The sequence below is a fragment of the Peromyscus maniculatus genome, chromosome 12, assembly GCF_049852395.1.
Source record: "Peromyscus maniculatus bairdii isolate BWxNUB_F1_BW_parent chromosome 12, HU_Pman_BW_mat_3.1, whole genome shotgun sequence".
Taxonomy (NCBI): domain Eukaryota; kingdom Metazoa; phylum Chordata; class Mammalia; order Rodentia; family Cricetidae; genus Peromyscus; species Peromyscus maniculatus.
Window position 1 is genome coordinate 56594999 of NC_134863.1, and position 17140 is coordinate 56612138.

The following is a 17140-nucleotide window of genomic DNA, read 5'->3' on the forward strand; positions in this document are numbered from 1 at the left end:
CAGAAATGCCATTTTCTAAACATGACATCTCCATGGCAATTGTGAACTCACAAAAGCTGTTCCTATTGGCACTAAGCGCCAGTTGGACTCCCTAACAGTCAGCTGTAGATGGAGAAGTGGCTCGTGTGACTGTCCAACTTGCAGTGGCTCTCTTGGCAACTAATGAATTCCTAGTGAGATGACGGCATACCATCTATTTGTACAGCCCCTGGTGGTGAGTCCACCAGTCCATGACGGTTATTCCAAATTCTGGATCACGCAGATGGCCCTAGTTAAACTCTGTGACACACCAAACAAAACAAAAACTAACACATTCGAGAAAGAGAATTACAAGTAAGAAAGGAGCACTTGCTTGGGAATGAGGGAAATAGGGAACAGTATAGATTGGGATGATAACCAGGATACATAACTGGGTATGAAATTGTTAGAGAAGAAAATGCATTAATAATCAGAGTGCTGCAAGTACCAGCTACAAGAATTTGTGTTTGGAAAGCAGAGAGAGGGCTGTGTTCAGTGTAATCATAATGTTTAAAAGTGAGGACCTGGAAACTGTTTGTCTCTGGGCCAGAAAATATTAAATCTCACAACCCTGTTGTTTTATCCACATGCTAATTAACTGATAATACTCATTTGAAATGGTAGATAAAAATACCTACACCAACAATGTTGGTAGTGATTTGCTATTGGTAAATTTGAAAATACTTATATAAGCAATCTATTAATAATCTCACTTCAGATTTTAATCTTTTTTTCTACACTACTTTGGCTACTATAGTATTTTCAAAACCATTACATTTTGTGTTAGTTGAACTAATATTTTTGAACTTGTGAAAATCCTTTGAGAAGTGAAAAAAAAAGCTATAAGTAAAGTCAGGCTCTCTCAAAAATATCACACATAGTTTGATTTCTGGCTAGTGTGCAAAGATTGATATTTAAATAACTGTTGAGGGTTGTGTCTCTAGGGGACCACTAAGAACTGTATGGCTCAGTTTAGATGACCTTATCAGGATTAAAGTCATCTTTAAAATTTACCAGTTCAACTCTAGGTCATTTTCCATATGTAAAAGATAAGGAGAGGAGATATGAGCTGGCTAGATAATTTAGGGCCAGGGACTCAAAAAAACAAGTTTTAGAATGTCCTTGCTGTAGTTCAGGAAGATTAGAAAAGAGTTTTTTTTTTTTTTTTAAATCATCTCCTAAATGGGCATCATTGCCTGGAGGCTGAATTTGAGGCCATGACTTAAACTCCATTGTAGACACTAATATTTTTCCAGTAAATTGTTTATGAATCTGTATTTTCCTGGTAGAAATTAGATGTTTATTTGCCATTTTCATCCCATCTTCTAAGATGTAATGATTATATATTTGAAGGGGGTGATTACAGTAGTCTTGAAAGATGCCTGGGTTTTCTTGAGATCTATAAGGAAAAGTTATTTCCTCCTAGTCAAAAAATAAAATCCAAATTCTGTCTCTGGCGTGGGTTGAGACCTACCACTCCATGTTACTGAAACAGAAGAGTTAATCCAGGTAAACCTGTCAACAACTTAATCCTCAAGAAGGCTTACTGAGCTAAAATCGTGATAAAGATATGGAGGAATTATCTATCCCTTTATTGAGATAATATATATTTCCCTCCTAGAAATCCAACTTTTCTTTGCTTAGAAAAGAATAACTTTCCTCCTTATCATTTCATTGTTTTTTTTTTTCTTCCAGATGTTTGCTAAAACCTGAGAATGTTTTTCCCTTACAATTTAGATATTCTGCTTTTTTTCCTCTGGTACCTCTATCACATTTCTGCCACATGACTATACAAATGATATGGTTTCCTGCTTCGTTTCCTCCATCTTACTTCTTCAGTTATCTGCCTATATTTATAACTTGCCTGTCTTGGAGTCTTTGTTTTAAACTCTAATACAATTGTTCTACAGCTTCCTTCTGAGAATATTCTTTGTCTTGTTTTATCTGTCTATCTATCTATCTATCTATCTATCTATCTATCTATCTATCTATCTATCTATCTATCTATCTATATCTATCTATCATTTATCTATCTATCTCTATCTATTGATTGTTCTATATATCATCTATCATCTATCTATCTATCTATCTATCTATCTATCTATCTATCTATCTATCTATCTATCTATCTAATCTATCATCTCTCATCTATTTTTGATGATTTTTTTGAGACAAAGATTCTCTGTGTGGCTGCCCTGGAACTTGCTCTGTAGACAAGGCTCGCCTAGAAATCAGAGACCCTCTTGCTGCTCTAACAACTGGCAGTATTAAAGGCATGTACCACTATGCTCAGCTTCAAATTTATTCTTAAATTATTTTGTTAATGAGTCTAAAAACCAAAATAAGGGACCTCAATTTCCCCTTTAAAATAATGTCATATTTCAGTTTCTTTACCCCAAAATGAGTTTCAGATCCTTAGAAGAAGGTTAAGAACTGGATTGCCCAGTACACAAGAGTATCCAGTAAGCTGTCAATGTTTTAAAAAATATGAAAGTAAAATCTGAGAACAGTTTTATCTAAGCAGTTCATTAGATATATATGAAAAATCTTTCAAGGGATTATGAAATAGAGATAATGTGAGAAAAATGCTAATTTAGAAATTCCTTAATAATTTGCCAGGATCATCCAAGAGACAGATTACCATTCCCTTAAGATAATCTATTTTTAATATATTCCTTTCTTTAAAAAAACACCATTGACAATACTTATGTTTATATTATATTTGTATAATGAGCTTAAAAAATCATTTGTCACTTTCATGTCATTATTTTGATTTACATTGGTATCTGCAATCTATGAAGTTTATTCTGCTCAGTTTATTCTTTGGTAATAATTTATAAATACGAAGCCCCCCAAAATGGGGATTAAAAATGGAAACAAATTTTAAGAACAAAATATTTTATTTAGGACTACTTAATCTTATAGTTATAAATACTAAAAGTTGTTCTCAAATATAAAATTCTTTATGGACTACTATGTATATACTAAATGAATTTAAATTCATAATGCTTGACATGTATCAGAGGTCTACTTTTTAATATTTTATTTTCAAGGTACTCTTTGCCCACAACTTGCCAGGTTTCAGTGTGTTTCACTGTAAGTAGTTAGGATTTCTCCTGTAGAGAAATCTGACCAAGAAATTCCAATCTTGCCAGGAAGTATGAACAGTGTTAACTAATTAGCTTGTATCCAATTCTTTATCATTGTACACCTTACTGCCCATTGAAGAGTTTGAAGAATTCAAAGGAACTAAAACTTAAAACTGCTTGGCCTTCCCTTTGAGGAGGTGGGAATGGTGGTAGGTTGTGGGGGAAGGCTGGGGGATGGGAGGAGCGAGGAGAGGGGTATCTGTAATTGGGATGTAAAATGAATAGAAATTTTCTTAATAACAAACATAAAAATAATAAAGAAATAAACAGGAAAAAACTGCTTGAACACATGTGCCTATCCATCCATACCAGAATGGCCTCCATAAATGGTATTTTAGGCTATATAATGAAAAGGTATGATTCAAGAATAAAAACCCAATGATTAAAATAGGAGAAGTCACTAGCTAATTGTTGCAAGTATTACAAGGAGCTAAATGACCATGAGGTTTCTCAGTACATGAATTTCTCATACTTAAGGGATGATATTTGTGGTTTTAATTAGGTACCCTTTGATCCATTCACACTGAGTGACCAGTTGAACTTCACAGTAACTTTTAAACCATTAACCAAGAATCAGAAGTAGAAACACTAGCTCTCACTTGTCACCTCTTCCAAGAAAAGAGTCCAGGTTTTCTGTGCTACCTCTTATTCCAGATTTCCTGTGCTACCTTTTATTTTTGAATATATACTGAAGCCTTTAGGGTAGACATCATTTGTCTATATTAGGGTATTCTGACTTTTCACCTATATTGAAAAAACATATATATAACAAGTTACCAAAATGAAAAAATATGGTGCAGATTATAATAGTTACTTCATTGGAATATATTTTGCAAGTAAATAAAAAGTCTATGCATTTTAGCAAATGTATAAGTAACAGATACATGGAAATTATTTGAAGCTTATGATAACAATGTCACCCAGTGATAACATACTTTTTAATAAAATGTATTGTTAAGCACATGTAAGAGTAATCAACCTACATCTTATCCATTTAAATCACTTAAATCTATAAGATATCTGAAGTGATAATTCAGCTCGCTGAATACATACAATGTTTATAAATGCACATATATTACTAGGAGATTTTTTTAAAACTTGGTCTCCTTTAGTTTGATCATTTTATTGAACTATGTATTATTTTAATATTGTAATTAATTCCAGGACTATTGACATTTTAAGGTAATTCAAAAACCTCGATTCACAAATTAAGTTTATATTGAAATTTGAATTTGCTTCTCTCTTCACCTTCTGCTTTTTCATCCATTTCTCTCAATTTTCTTTTCCCTTCTCATCTATTTTTTTTCTGAGCATCACTACTTTCTGGGCTTTCCATGTAATTTGCATATTGAAAATTGAGGGCACTGTCCAGAATATCACAGATGCTTAATAAATATCTTTTGAATTAATTAAAATAATGAGAATACTCAACCAGGTAAATCAACGCTTTTGCTGTGGTAAGTGGCTCATTCTAAATCTGTGAGTGATTTGGAAGCAGTTTCTGTCTTTTTTTAAACAGTAGATCTCTATTAAATATAATTATCATTCTCTTGAAAAACTGAGGATGTCATTATTTTAAACTCTGAATGTATGATCATATTCTATTTTAAAAGTTGGGGTATCTGTAGATTAAAGGCACATAAGTTTTATGTAATACAGCTCTATTTTGTTATATTTTCATTCTTTTATTTTTAATATATATATATAATTTTGGGGGGCATTTGGCGCATCTTTTATGTTAGTTTCTCTCCATTTTTTACCCAACAATTAATGTCAGGCTTACTAATTTGACTAAGAGACTCATGAGTGATATGAGGGTTACATTTTGTTTTTCATGCATGTGCACACATGCATGGTGTGTGTATAAAGGTCATTACAGAGATTGGGGAAGTCAGAGGCAATGTTTGGATGCTTGTCCCACCTTCCACATAACTCAAGAGCTTGCCTTTTTGCATGCCTAACTTAAGAGCTTGTTGCTGGAATGCCAGGCTAGCTGCATGGTAAGTGAGCTCCTGGGAGATTTTCCTGACTTCATCTCCCATTTTACCACAGGATACTGAGACCCACCCATGACACAAGTGCTGCAAGCTCTTCATTTATTCAGGCATATCCCTAGCTTCTACATCTTCTTTCTACTGTCCTTTCATCCCATTAAACTTAAGTGCTCCATACCCTCACTAGGTAATTGTAAATTATCTTTTAGTTAGTCCTTACTTTAAAAATCCACCAAGATTTTTGTGTGTGACATATATATTGAAATGTTTTATTTGTATTTTATGGGTATGGCTGCTTTGCCTGCATGTTATATCTATGCACTGAATATGTGCCTGGTGCAATGGAGGCCAGAAGAAATGGCAGATCCCCTGCAACTGGGGGGAGTGATAGTTTTGAGCTAATGTGGAAACTGAACCCAGATTCACTGGAAGAGCTGACAGTATGCTTAATTACTGGGCCACGTCTCCAGCGCTGAGGTATTTGGTTATTAAAAAAAAATAACAAAAGCAAGAAGCAAAAGATGGGAAGTTGAATATATTTAACAGTACATTAAGAAAAGAAAAAATAAAATTGCCAATATAATTGAGGAGAAATAAAAATGCGAAAGCAAACTAAAAATATACCAAATTTAAATCTATTCAACTATTGAATACTTAAAATTCATACACTATATTTCTTTCTAAAACTCATGAAGAAGTAGTATCTATAAATTACCTATAATTATAAGAAAAAGAAATTGTGAAATAGTTTCAACTTTTCTTGAAGCAAAAATATAGCTATTAAATTTTAAAAAGAGATGTGTTTCTTTTATAAAATAGCAAAATATTAGAAATAAAAGAATAAGCAAGCATAAATAAATGAAAATATTTACAGTAAGATAAATTAATTGAATTCACTAGATGATACTGTAAAAAGATAAATATCTAGGAATACCTTTCAGAATGGCAGGCCCTCTCTCCAGAACAACAATCATTGCTAGTGTAAATTATTTACATTTGCACACAAACATATAGACACAAAGTATATAAAATTTTCTATTGCCATATACCAAATTACTAAAACCATTGTGCTGTGGGATGGTCTGTATGTCAAATTGCTCTGATTGGTCAATAAATAAAACACTGATTGGCCAGTGGCCAGGCAGGAAGTAGGTGGGACAAGGAGAGAGGAGAATTCTGGGAAGCAGAAGACTGAGGAAGAGAGACACTGCCAGCCACCACCATGATCAGCAGCATGTGAAGATACCGGTAAGCCACCAGCCACGTGGCAAGGTATAGATCTTTGGAAATGGATTAATTTAAGCTATAAGAACAGTTAGCAAGAAGCCTGCCACGGCCATACAGTTTGTATGCAATATAAGTCTCTGTGTTTACTTGGTTGGGTCTGAGCGGCTGTGGGACTGGCAGGTGACAAAGATTTGTCCTGACTGTGGGCAAGGCAGGAAAACTCTAGCAACATCATTGTTTGAGGAAAATTTATAAAATCTTAGAAAGAACTGGCCCAATCTGTTGTCACACTGCCTCCATCCTGTTGCCAACTCAGGAGTTGGGATGGATGCAGCCAACAGAATTGGAATCGTTGTTTAGCTCGTGAAGGTACTGGGTAATCTGACTTTCATGACCTTAACAAAATAGATAGTAGAAAGGCCTTCAAGGAGTGAGGCATTTTCATAGCTGATGGTTTTAGAGGATTCTGTCCATGGTCTCATGATTCCACTATTGGTCATGAGGCAAGGCAAAACTGTCACGGCAACAAGACCACTTGACAGAAGAGTCTGGATATTTCAGAAATGTGCCAGGGATAATAGACAAGGCTATCCCTTCCTGAGTATACTGGAAATTACATATTTTTGGAGAGACAAGTAACATAAATATATATCTATATTTATGTTTTAATATATGCATATATGTCTGTAACAATGTAATGGCAATTAAGGAAAAACAGTCGTGAATATGGAAGAGAGGAAGCAGAGGTATAAGAGAGGGTTTGATGGAAGGAAAAGGAAAGTAAAAGAAAAATTTATAAGTGGAAATTTCTATTTTTATATTTCATTAAAATTTTGCAAGACTTTAAATTCTCACAGTATGTAAGAACTTCTAAGAGCACCAAATTTCTGTTACTAACAAAATGTTTAATTTTCAAAATTATCCAATTTTAATAGAAAACACTAATAGCCCATCAGAGCAAGTAGAAATAGCCAATCAAATTGGGCATAGTTATATTTTATTCTCATTCATTTTCCTCTTCTTTATTATATGTCTTGGAAGTAAGAAAACAGACAAAATTGAAAGACAGTACTGTTTTATTAAAAGGACTATTATTCTACATTTCACAGAAAAGATGGGGAAATCTGCTTCTAGCCTAATTGAGGTAAAAGGTATGAATTTTCCTCTCACTTGGAAACAGTATTGGGTACCTGAAGGATATAAACAACAGAGCTGAGCACTATTATGTTTGTGACCTGAAATCTTGGCAGAATATTTTGCGTGGAAAGGGTCTATACTGAAGTAGCCAGGTCTTAGGTAAAGATTTAAAGCTTCTGGCAGTGCCAAATCACCTTTGCAGGCACAGGATCAAAGAAGAGGCCTGTGTAGAGAGTACCAGATTCCTTTAAGACCTCCTGTTAACAGCAAAGTAAGTACTAATCATTGCATCTGAGGAAGAAACTGAGCCTAGGGCAAAGGTTATCTGAAAGATTAAAGGAATATTACATGGGCTTAGACATGGGCTGCTTAGTGAACTGTTCCACCAAACAGAATGCAAAACTCACACTTGACTACTGGGTGCTCGGCAATATTTTATATTAGTAATGAGAAAAAGTAAAACCTAGAAAAATACTTTACCTGACTAACTTAGGAAATTTGACAGGACCAGTGAAGGACATTTTCTAATTTAATTGCCAGAAGAAAGCTTAAGACACTTTTTTTTTTAAATAATAAAATATATTTTAAATAGTAAAATAAGAGTAGGTATAAAATTCACAAGGAGAAAAAAAAAGAAAAACTAAAACAAACCTGCTGTGAGATTTCTTTCTGCACAGTGAATATGTGTTGCTCTGATTAGTTGATAAATAAAACCGTTTGGTCCATGGCAAGGCAGGTTATAGCTAGGCCAGAAATTGAAGAGTGAGACAGGAAGAAGAAAGGCAGAGGGGAGAGAGTTGCCAGCTAACACAGAGGAAGCAAGCTGACAAGACAGAACTGAGAAAAGGTACCAAGCCACGAGGCTAAACATAGATGAGAATTATGGGTTAATTCAAGTATAAGAGCTAGTCAATAATAAGCCTGAGCTAATGGCCAAGCAGTTATAAATAATATTAAGCCTCTGAGTGATTATTTTATAAGCAGTTGCAGGACCATGGGAGAGAGAGACTTGTCTGGACCACAGGGTTGGGGTGCCAGGAACCGGAGAAACATTCTGGCTACGTATTTGGAATATAGTTAAAAGTGATGAACAAAAAAAAAAAAAAAAAAAAAAAAAAACGACTGTAGTCCAGGGAGGTAGAATATGCACCTTTAAGAAAGAGGGGAATGAACCAGTTAGAACTGAGCCTGAAATAATACAGCTGACAGAAATAATCAAGGCATCAAAACACACACAACTACTGGATAACCTTGCCTATCCTTGATACATGGGGAGGTGCTTAGTCTTACTGTAACTTGACATGCCATGTTTTATTGATACTCGTGAGAGACCTGCACTTTTCTGGATGGAAACAGAAGAGGAGGTATGATGTTATTTTATTTGTGCTCTGACAAATAAAACTTATCTGGAGATCAGAGGACAGAGCCAGCCACTAGATTAGACATAGAGGACAGACAGTGATGGCACACATGTGTTTAATCCTATCATTTGGGAGACAGAGATCTGTCTGGATCTCTCTGAGTTCAAGGCCATGGTGGCACACACCTTTAACCCAGCACTTAAGTTCTCACGTGTTTGCTTGGGAAGGACACAGGCCTTTAATCTCAGGAAGTGGTGGCATGAAGCAGAAAGGTACATAAGGCATGAGGACCAGGAACTAGAGGCTTTTTAGCAACAGTTCAGTGGAGACACTTTTTGGGTGAGGACTCAGAGGCTAACTGTCTGAGGAAACAGGATGGGCTGAGGAGTTGGCGAGTTAAGATTGGCTGTGGTTCATTCTGTCTTTCTGATCTTTCAGCTTTAACCCCAATATCTGGCTCCAGTTTTATTTATTTATTTATTTTTTTTATTAATAAGACCTTTTAGCAATTTATGTTCCAAGGGGGGATGGGGGTGGGAACTGGGGGTGGAGTAGGAGAAAGGGAAGGAGTTTGGAGGGGAGGATGGAGAAGGAGGCTGGGGCTGGGATGTAAAATAAATAGAGGAACAACAACAAAACCACACACAACTAATTCAGTATTGAAATAAAACTTAAATCTAAGTTATGTAATTTATTGGAATCATTTCATTAGATTACGTAAATGGTCTGACAACCTCCAACCTTAGAAAAAAAATAATAGCATAATTTAGACTTTAGAATTTAGAACAATTTTGAAAATAACTGAATATCTTCCTAAAAATTGTGAATGTATACTTATCAAAAACATAAAATTAACAAATTATGATGTAGTCTGAAAGCTGAAATGATAATACTTTAATTCTTTATGTATTTGATATGAGTAATACAGAGAAAGTCTTATTTATTTTCTTCTGTTTTGTATATAAAGTCACAATCTCTGGCTCACAACTTAATATTTTATTCAAATGAAGATATTTAGCTTAAATGAATCATTATATAAAAACCAATTTGTTAAATCAAATTGAGACTATGAATGCATAATCCATCATTTCTCAAAGTTGACCCTGTGTATATGTTTGATTGAAAAATGAAGAAAAGAAGAGGAAAGGAAAGTAATTATATGGCCAGAGAATATTGGTAAGATGTAGGTTAAAGCATAGTTCTCAGGAACATTAAAATATCGAAGTGCACTTCGATTTAATTTTAGATAGTAGCTCTTTAAGAACAGACTTAAAAGGTTCACAGAAGAGCAGGGACATCTTCCAAACCCAGGGATTTAGGGACATGTCCTTGACTTTTCTTAAATACCTGTTAAGACAATTTGTATGTTTAAGTCTAAGTTTATGGATTTGATAAATGTATTTTATATTCAGAAAAATAGTGATACTTGAAAAATAGCAAGAATTTGGCTTAGTATAACTATTCTGAGGCAATGAATCTTGAGGGGTTTTAGAAAAAATGCCACCTGGGTTTATGTTAATCAATATGGCCTAATAGTCACCTATAGAGAAAAAAACATTAAGGGGTCCACTGCTATTTTTCTAACTAATGACAAGTCATATGTGATGAAGTATAAAATTTAAAATTAAGCTGCATTTATGCAATGAAAAATTGACTGCAGCACTATCTTTATTTACATTAAAATATATGTCAAAATTTGTTTTATAAAAAATTTTAACATTAAAAAATTTAGCTAAAATCACCTCAAGCTCCTTGTGGGACTATCTGAAATGCATGTGGGGTAATGGAACAGTGAAATTTGTACTGTAAGGGCTGTGATTTGGGACTGGCACAGCTCAAGAATACCCCACAAAGTCAAGCTTTGGTTGACATGCAATTCAATTAATTCAACTTTAGATTTAAAATGAATAAAAGATGACTAATCACTGAACTAATTTCTAAGTCTGTTCTTATTTTAGAGGGTAATGTTTATTGTCTAAGAGATTCGGGAACCCGGAATTTACAACCCTTGATCATCAGATTTCCTTCTAAAGATGCCTTGAAATGTATCTTGTCTTTTGAGTCTATCCCTATGAACAAATATTCCATTCTTACCTCATTAGGACATTGTTAGTTAGTTCATGCTTGTAATATGTAATGACTCTTCAGGTATTTCTATTTCTGTTCCATAACCCCAAATTCTAATGTTAAATATACCCCTCTACCAGATGAGTAAAAAGGCAAACAACCCTCCAGTATAGATCTGTTTCCTCCACTGCAGTGCAGTCAATTACCCAAGCTTAATGGATGAAAACAAAGCACCTTTGCTATCCTGTGGGTTATAAAGCTTACTCTGGTGTTCCCATCACTAAATCAAGGTCTTTGCTGAAGACTGAGGTTCCCATGGAAGGCTTGCAGAAATCTTCAAGTTCACTGGTGGTCAGCCATTCATTTTTCCAGTTCTGTGGATCTGGGGTTTCAGTTTTGTTATTGCTGAAAGGACAGATCTATGCTGCTAGAGTGTACCAGCTTTAGAACATGGCTCTGACAAACTGTTTAAACTATTGATTTTCTTGAAGACAAACAGAAGAATGTCTCCCTGACTCTTTTCCTCTTGAAGACATTAACTTTGTATGTCAAATTTGCTTTTGATAATTTCCCTACCATGAGTGCAGAAGGGATCTATGGCTATGAATGCAAGACTCCCTTTACCATATAAGGTAAAATAATCAAAGCAGCCAGCTCACTTCATATTCAGGATTCCCTCCTACAGTTAAGGAGAGGGGGTTACATAAGGATATAAGGTCCTTGAAGGTTATCACAAATTTTGCTTAATACATTAAAGTAAAAGCTAGTTATCCAGAAAAGAAAATCTCAAGATTTGGTAATAAGAAATGCTCAAACTGTAAATTACCAAGCATAAAAATAGAATGGAAACTTTAATGCAGCTGCCAGCTCTCAGGGTGCTGAACGATTTAGGAAGGCAATGCACATCTTTTTTTTCACAGTAAATAGCAGAGACCCAGACTTCCTTACTTCCCAGAAGATTAAAGGCTGCAGTGAAACACCTGTGGTTTGGATGTAGAGCTGCACAGAGGTACCAAAGGGATGTCTGAGTCAATGAATGGAGGGGCATGGAACCCAGAGTTAGATGGACTTGTGATGATTTCATTCTATCCTTGAAAGCTTTTAGCAAAAATAAGTCTCACTCCTGCTCAGACAATATATCATTAACCTTTTAATCAGTTGTAGGTTTTCCACAGCATATCTGAACTCTAGCTCCTTGCTTGTCTCCTAATCACATCATATAGAAAACTTGACTATTATTCCAACGACTTTTCTTAATTACAGAGATAAATGAAATCCCTTTCTGTAGAATGTCCTGTAACTTACTCCTAGCTCCAACCCCAATGATAGATTTATAAAAACCTATTTATTCAGTAAGTATCATTTACTAATTGCTTGCTTATGAACAAACACTTGAGGGGTTTGGCTTTTCCGAAAATAGGACTGGTCTCTCCTTTTGCACAGACTTCAGCCAGTTAGTGTATTTGTGCCTGGGAGACCTCATTTTTATACAAGCATCTCCCATTTGTGAATTTACTAATGGACCTCTTTCCTTTTTTGTCACGATTTTAATTCAGAGATATACATATCTCAACAATCATTAGTTGCTAAATATAGAAATAATAACAAAAATGATAAAATATCTAAAATGTTCTTAGCTATTCTTTGTACATGGCAGCAATTTCTACGCATTCAGCCATGTCCGTTACTTGCTGCAGCTGTACCAGGGAGACATTATTACACTAGTTTAGCAGATGAGATGACAAAAATCTCAGAAATGAAGGATTTCTCCATAGATAATTTGTATTTATTCTGTCCTCTAAGTGAATGCAGCCCTCAAGAGGAGTACAGGTGTCTTTCAAACATGTGACACTGTATAGAAATACATATTTTCAGGTTCTACCCACTACTCAACCAGAACATCTAGGGCTGGAGCACTGTAATCTGAGATGCAACATGCCATACATTCAGTTATGAAATCTAATAAAATTTAAAAACATGAAACTCCTGCTCCCTATGTTGATAAATGTGACCAAGTAGTGCTCGATACACTCAGGAGCATGAAAATAAAACCTGTAGGATACCTTTATCCAACCTTGGTTTCAACAATTCTCGCTAATATAAACCCTCCTCTTTCTCGCTAATTAGATTCCGGGAGCTCCACCCAGGGTCTAGCCATGGATCTCTGCATCCAGATCCCTCAGTCCTTGGATGGGGTTTCTAGCACGACTATTAGGGTGTTTGGTCATCCCATCACCAGAGTAGGTCAGTTCCGGCTGTCTCTCGACCATTGCCAGCAGTCTATTGTGGGGGTATCTTTGTGGATTTCTGTGGGCCTCTCTAGCACTTTGTTTCTTTCTTTTCTCATGTGGTCTTTATTTACCATGGTCTCCAATTCCTTGTTCTCCCTCTCTGTTCTTGATCCAGTTGGGATCTCCCACAGGGACAAATAGCCAAACGAATGGAAACACATGAACTATGAACCAAAGGCTGAGGGGCCCCCAACTGGATCAGGCCCTCTGAATAGGTGAGACAGTTGATTGGCTTGATCTGTTTGGGAGGCATCTAGGCAGTGGTACTGGGTCCTGTACTCATTGCATGAGTTGGCTGTTTGAAACCTGGGGCTTATGCAGGGATGCTTGGCTCAGTCTGGGAGGAGGGGACTGGACCTGTATGGACTGAATCTACCAGGTTGATCTCAGTCCTCGGGAGAGGCTTTGCCCTGGAGGAGGTGAGAATGAGGGGTGGGCTGGGGGGAAGGGGAGGGGGGCAGGAGGGGGGAGAACAAGGGAATCCGTGGCTGATATGTAGAACTGAATGGTATTGTAATATAAAATAAAAGGGGAAAAAAAAAAACTATGGGATAGGTCATCCAAAAAAAAAAAAGATACTTATTATTATAGAGATTGATCTTCATAGCAAATTATTCTAATAATAATTATTTTAGTAACTGTAGTTACCTTAAACATCTCCAGGTTAAGGGTCTTGAATAATTCATGTGCTATTTCTCTCATGTGCCCTGATACTCTGCTACATTAAAAAACTTACTGAACTGATTTGGACTGGATTCTAATAGCCTCACTTTCCCCTGTGTGTGTTCAGAGTTGCAAATGATACTGTAGTAAATTCAGCCAGGCAATAATGGAAGTCACATATTTTTTTCTTTCTATCTCTGGAAAGACAAGGTAGTTGAGATGATGATGGACCACTCCTTGCAGTGTGAAAGACTGGCTTAAGTAACTGCTCTGTAAAATAGCACTTATCAAATTCAGAGGACAGAAAACACAATGAATGTTCACTCTGTGCATTCTACTGCACTTATCTTATTTACATGTACACCTATCAAAGTGAAGTTTACACCACTCAGGAAGCTTACCATCTGGTTGGGAAGACAGACAACCTACACATCCAGAGGAGCTATAAACAAACAAGACGATATACAGATGATTAAAATATGGGGTTCATAACAGCTCTATAAACTGTTATTGCACTGCAGAACATTAGGAAAGGAGGCTTCATAACTTCAGAATACAGAAGAGAATCATATGCTGATACTGCATATGTTTTTGTCACAGTGATTGTTCAGATCTTGATATAGATGCCATCAAAGTTCAGTGTTTTTTAACATCAAACTTTTCATTTTTAGAGATAAATATAACAATATGACCTCCTTACTTATATGCTCAGATTTGTTTAATAGTCAAATGAGAGGTCAGCTTTGTTAAAAATTAATTTCTTGCATAAAATATTAGTATACTACTGATTTTCCATGAGCTTACAATGTTAAGTACATTCAATCAACATTAATGAACTATCTAATGTTTTACCCTCATTAACTACCCTGGGGAGACAGGAGAGAATAGCCCTTGGAACATCAAGAAAATGCTAAGAACATATATTCAACAAACGAGTTCACTATGCAAGAGTTAAGGAAGGGATGCAGGTTATAAAGCAATTCACTGGGCTGGAGAGATTGCTCATCATTTAAGAGCACTTTCTCCTCTTCCAGAGGACCTAGCCTTAATTTCCATCATACAAACCAGACAGTCACAACTAATTATAACTCTGATACTCTCCTCTGGTCTCCAAGTCATCCTAATATGTGAGCCCTACATACACCTCACACATACACAAGCACATATGCGTGCACACACACACACACACACACACACACACACACACACACACACTTATGAATATAAAGTCTTTAAAATTTATTGACAATATATTTAAGAAGTTCTTACAAGTCTAAACCAAGTCTTTCAAAGAAAAGGACATGTGATGCCTAAGAATTTGTTTTCTAGAATATTCCTGTAATCTGCAGAAGGAATTTATACATATCCTATAGTATGGGGCTTTCCATTAGAAGTGCTTAACAGAAAACTGGAACACAGTGGTCATACTAGTATGAACTACTTAATTCAATCATACATTAGAAATTTTCTATTTAAACTTCTTTGAAAACATCAGACTATGTATGTTTTGTTTGTGTCAGAGTAAGTCTTAAATCTGTACAAAACTTCTACATTACTATGATTTTTTTTACTGAGACAACCAATTCTTTTACATTTATGAGGATTGCAAAAAATCAAATTTATTGATGTTTAGTTTTTCCTTTCAAAAGTTTATAATTTCATAAGTCTACAAGATGAAGAAATAACTCATGCCAGCTCCCTGACTGCAATATATATTATACCTATGGGAGCTAAAATAATGGTGTGCTTTCTATTCTGTTTGCAAGTATGCATCTACATGTTGTTTCACTTGCATTAACTTATTTTCTAGCCTTGTCTCCTACTAATATATGTTAGTTCTATACTTGTGTTTTTATAAGCAGAAAAGGAAGTATACTATGATTCTATTAAAGATTACTATTTATTTATATTGTGTGTGATTCAGGGTGGGGCACATATGTGTGCATTTAGAGTTCAGAGGACAACTTGCAGGAGTTTGTTCTCACTCCATCATGTGGTTCCCTGGGATGGAACTCTAATCTGCAGTCTTGGCATCAGACCTTTACACTCACTGAGCCATCTTGCTGCCCCGTAGTAATGATATCAATACACTTCATGAAATTATCTAACAAGAATTTGGTTAACCTCATTTGAATTGTATTCAATCAGTAAGAAATAGTGTAGTCTGAAAAATATAGAAAATTCTCTGTTTTAACACAGCGTTCTAATTTCTGTGTATCCATGTTGACTTGAGGACTTTCTCCGTGATTTACCTTTAATTTCTTTGTCGTTTTTGAACCATCTTATATCAGCTGCAGGTTTACTGCCAGATGTCTTACACGTTAGCTGCATCAGGTCTCCCTCCATGACTGGTGATGAAAATCCACTAATCTGTGGCTTCTCTGGAACTCCTGAAATTTAATCAAATAAGGAAAGTGAGTGTCAATCTCCAGGGATGACCTAAACTCATAGATGATTAAATAAAGCTTTTCAAATATAGTGCATATGCATACACAGCATCCAGAAAGAACATTAAAATATGTATACTTCAAAATTTTTTAAAACAAAAACTAAAATTTCACCTCCAAAACAGTCTTTGAAAGCTTTAAAACACTACCATTAAAATAACTTGTGCTACCATTACAGCAGTCTAAGAATGTAGACTTTGTATGATTTGCAAATAGAATACCATATATTTAAAATACATTTTATGTTTATATGTATAATATGTGTGTATATGATTGAATGTGTACATATTCGTGTGGGAGTTTGCACAAAAGCCATGCTGGTATGTGGAAGTTATAGGAAAACTCATGTGTATGTTTGAGGTATGGTCTTTCCTGCTGTTAAACACTGTGATTGATGCTGCAGGGTAGATGGTACACGTTTTTCCTATGAATTCTCCATCTTTGTCTCTCCTATTTTGTTGTAGGAATGCTGGGTATTCAGAGCCAGCTTTTGCCAGGCTTTTACAAGGGTCCTAAATATCCAAAGGCACAGGATCAGGGTTCTGCAAGAAATGTTTTTCACCTGTCCAGCCATCTTCACAGCCTGAATATCACACATTTTCTGTGCTATATTATTCCATTATTTTCTTGGAGGTCTATTAAAATATCATGTAGCATTGTTCTACAATAGAGGTGCAGTGAAGTTTTCCTCATTGTACTGCTCTAACTTAATTTTGAGAAGATTAAAATGTAAGGATATTAGAAAGCTCCACTATGAGACATACAAAGTTAAACAATAACAAAGAT

The 17140-nt window shown here is 35.4% G+C and overlaps 1 protein-coding gene across 4 annotated transcripts in view; it reads right to left on the reverse strand.

Moving 5' to 3' along the window:
* The window catches only part of Cadm2 (cell adhesion molecule 2), a 984450-nt gene that overhangs the window by 124554 nt on the left and 842756 nt on the right, over positions 1–17140 (reverse strand). For all 4 annotated transcript variants that reach the window (XM_006991069.4, XM_006991070.4, XM_016009325.3 and 1 more), the window contains one exon: positions 16160–16297. In XM_006991069.4, coding sequence (XP_006991131.1) covers positions 16160–16297 — 138 coding nt within the window. The remainder of the gene's footprint in view (positions 1–16159; positions 16298–17140) is intronic.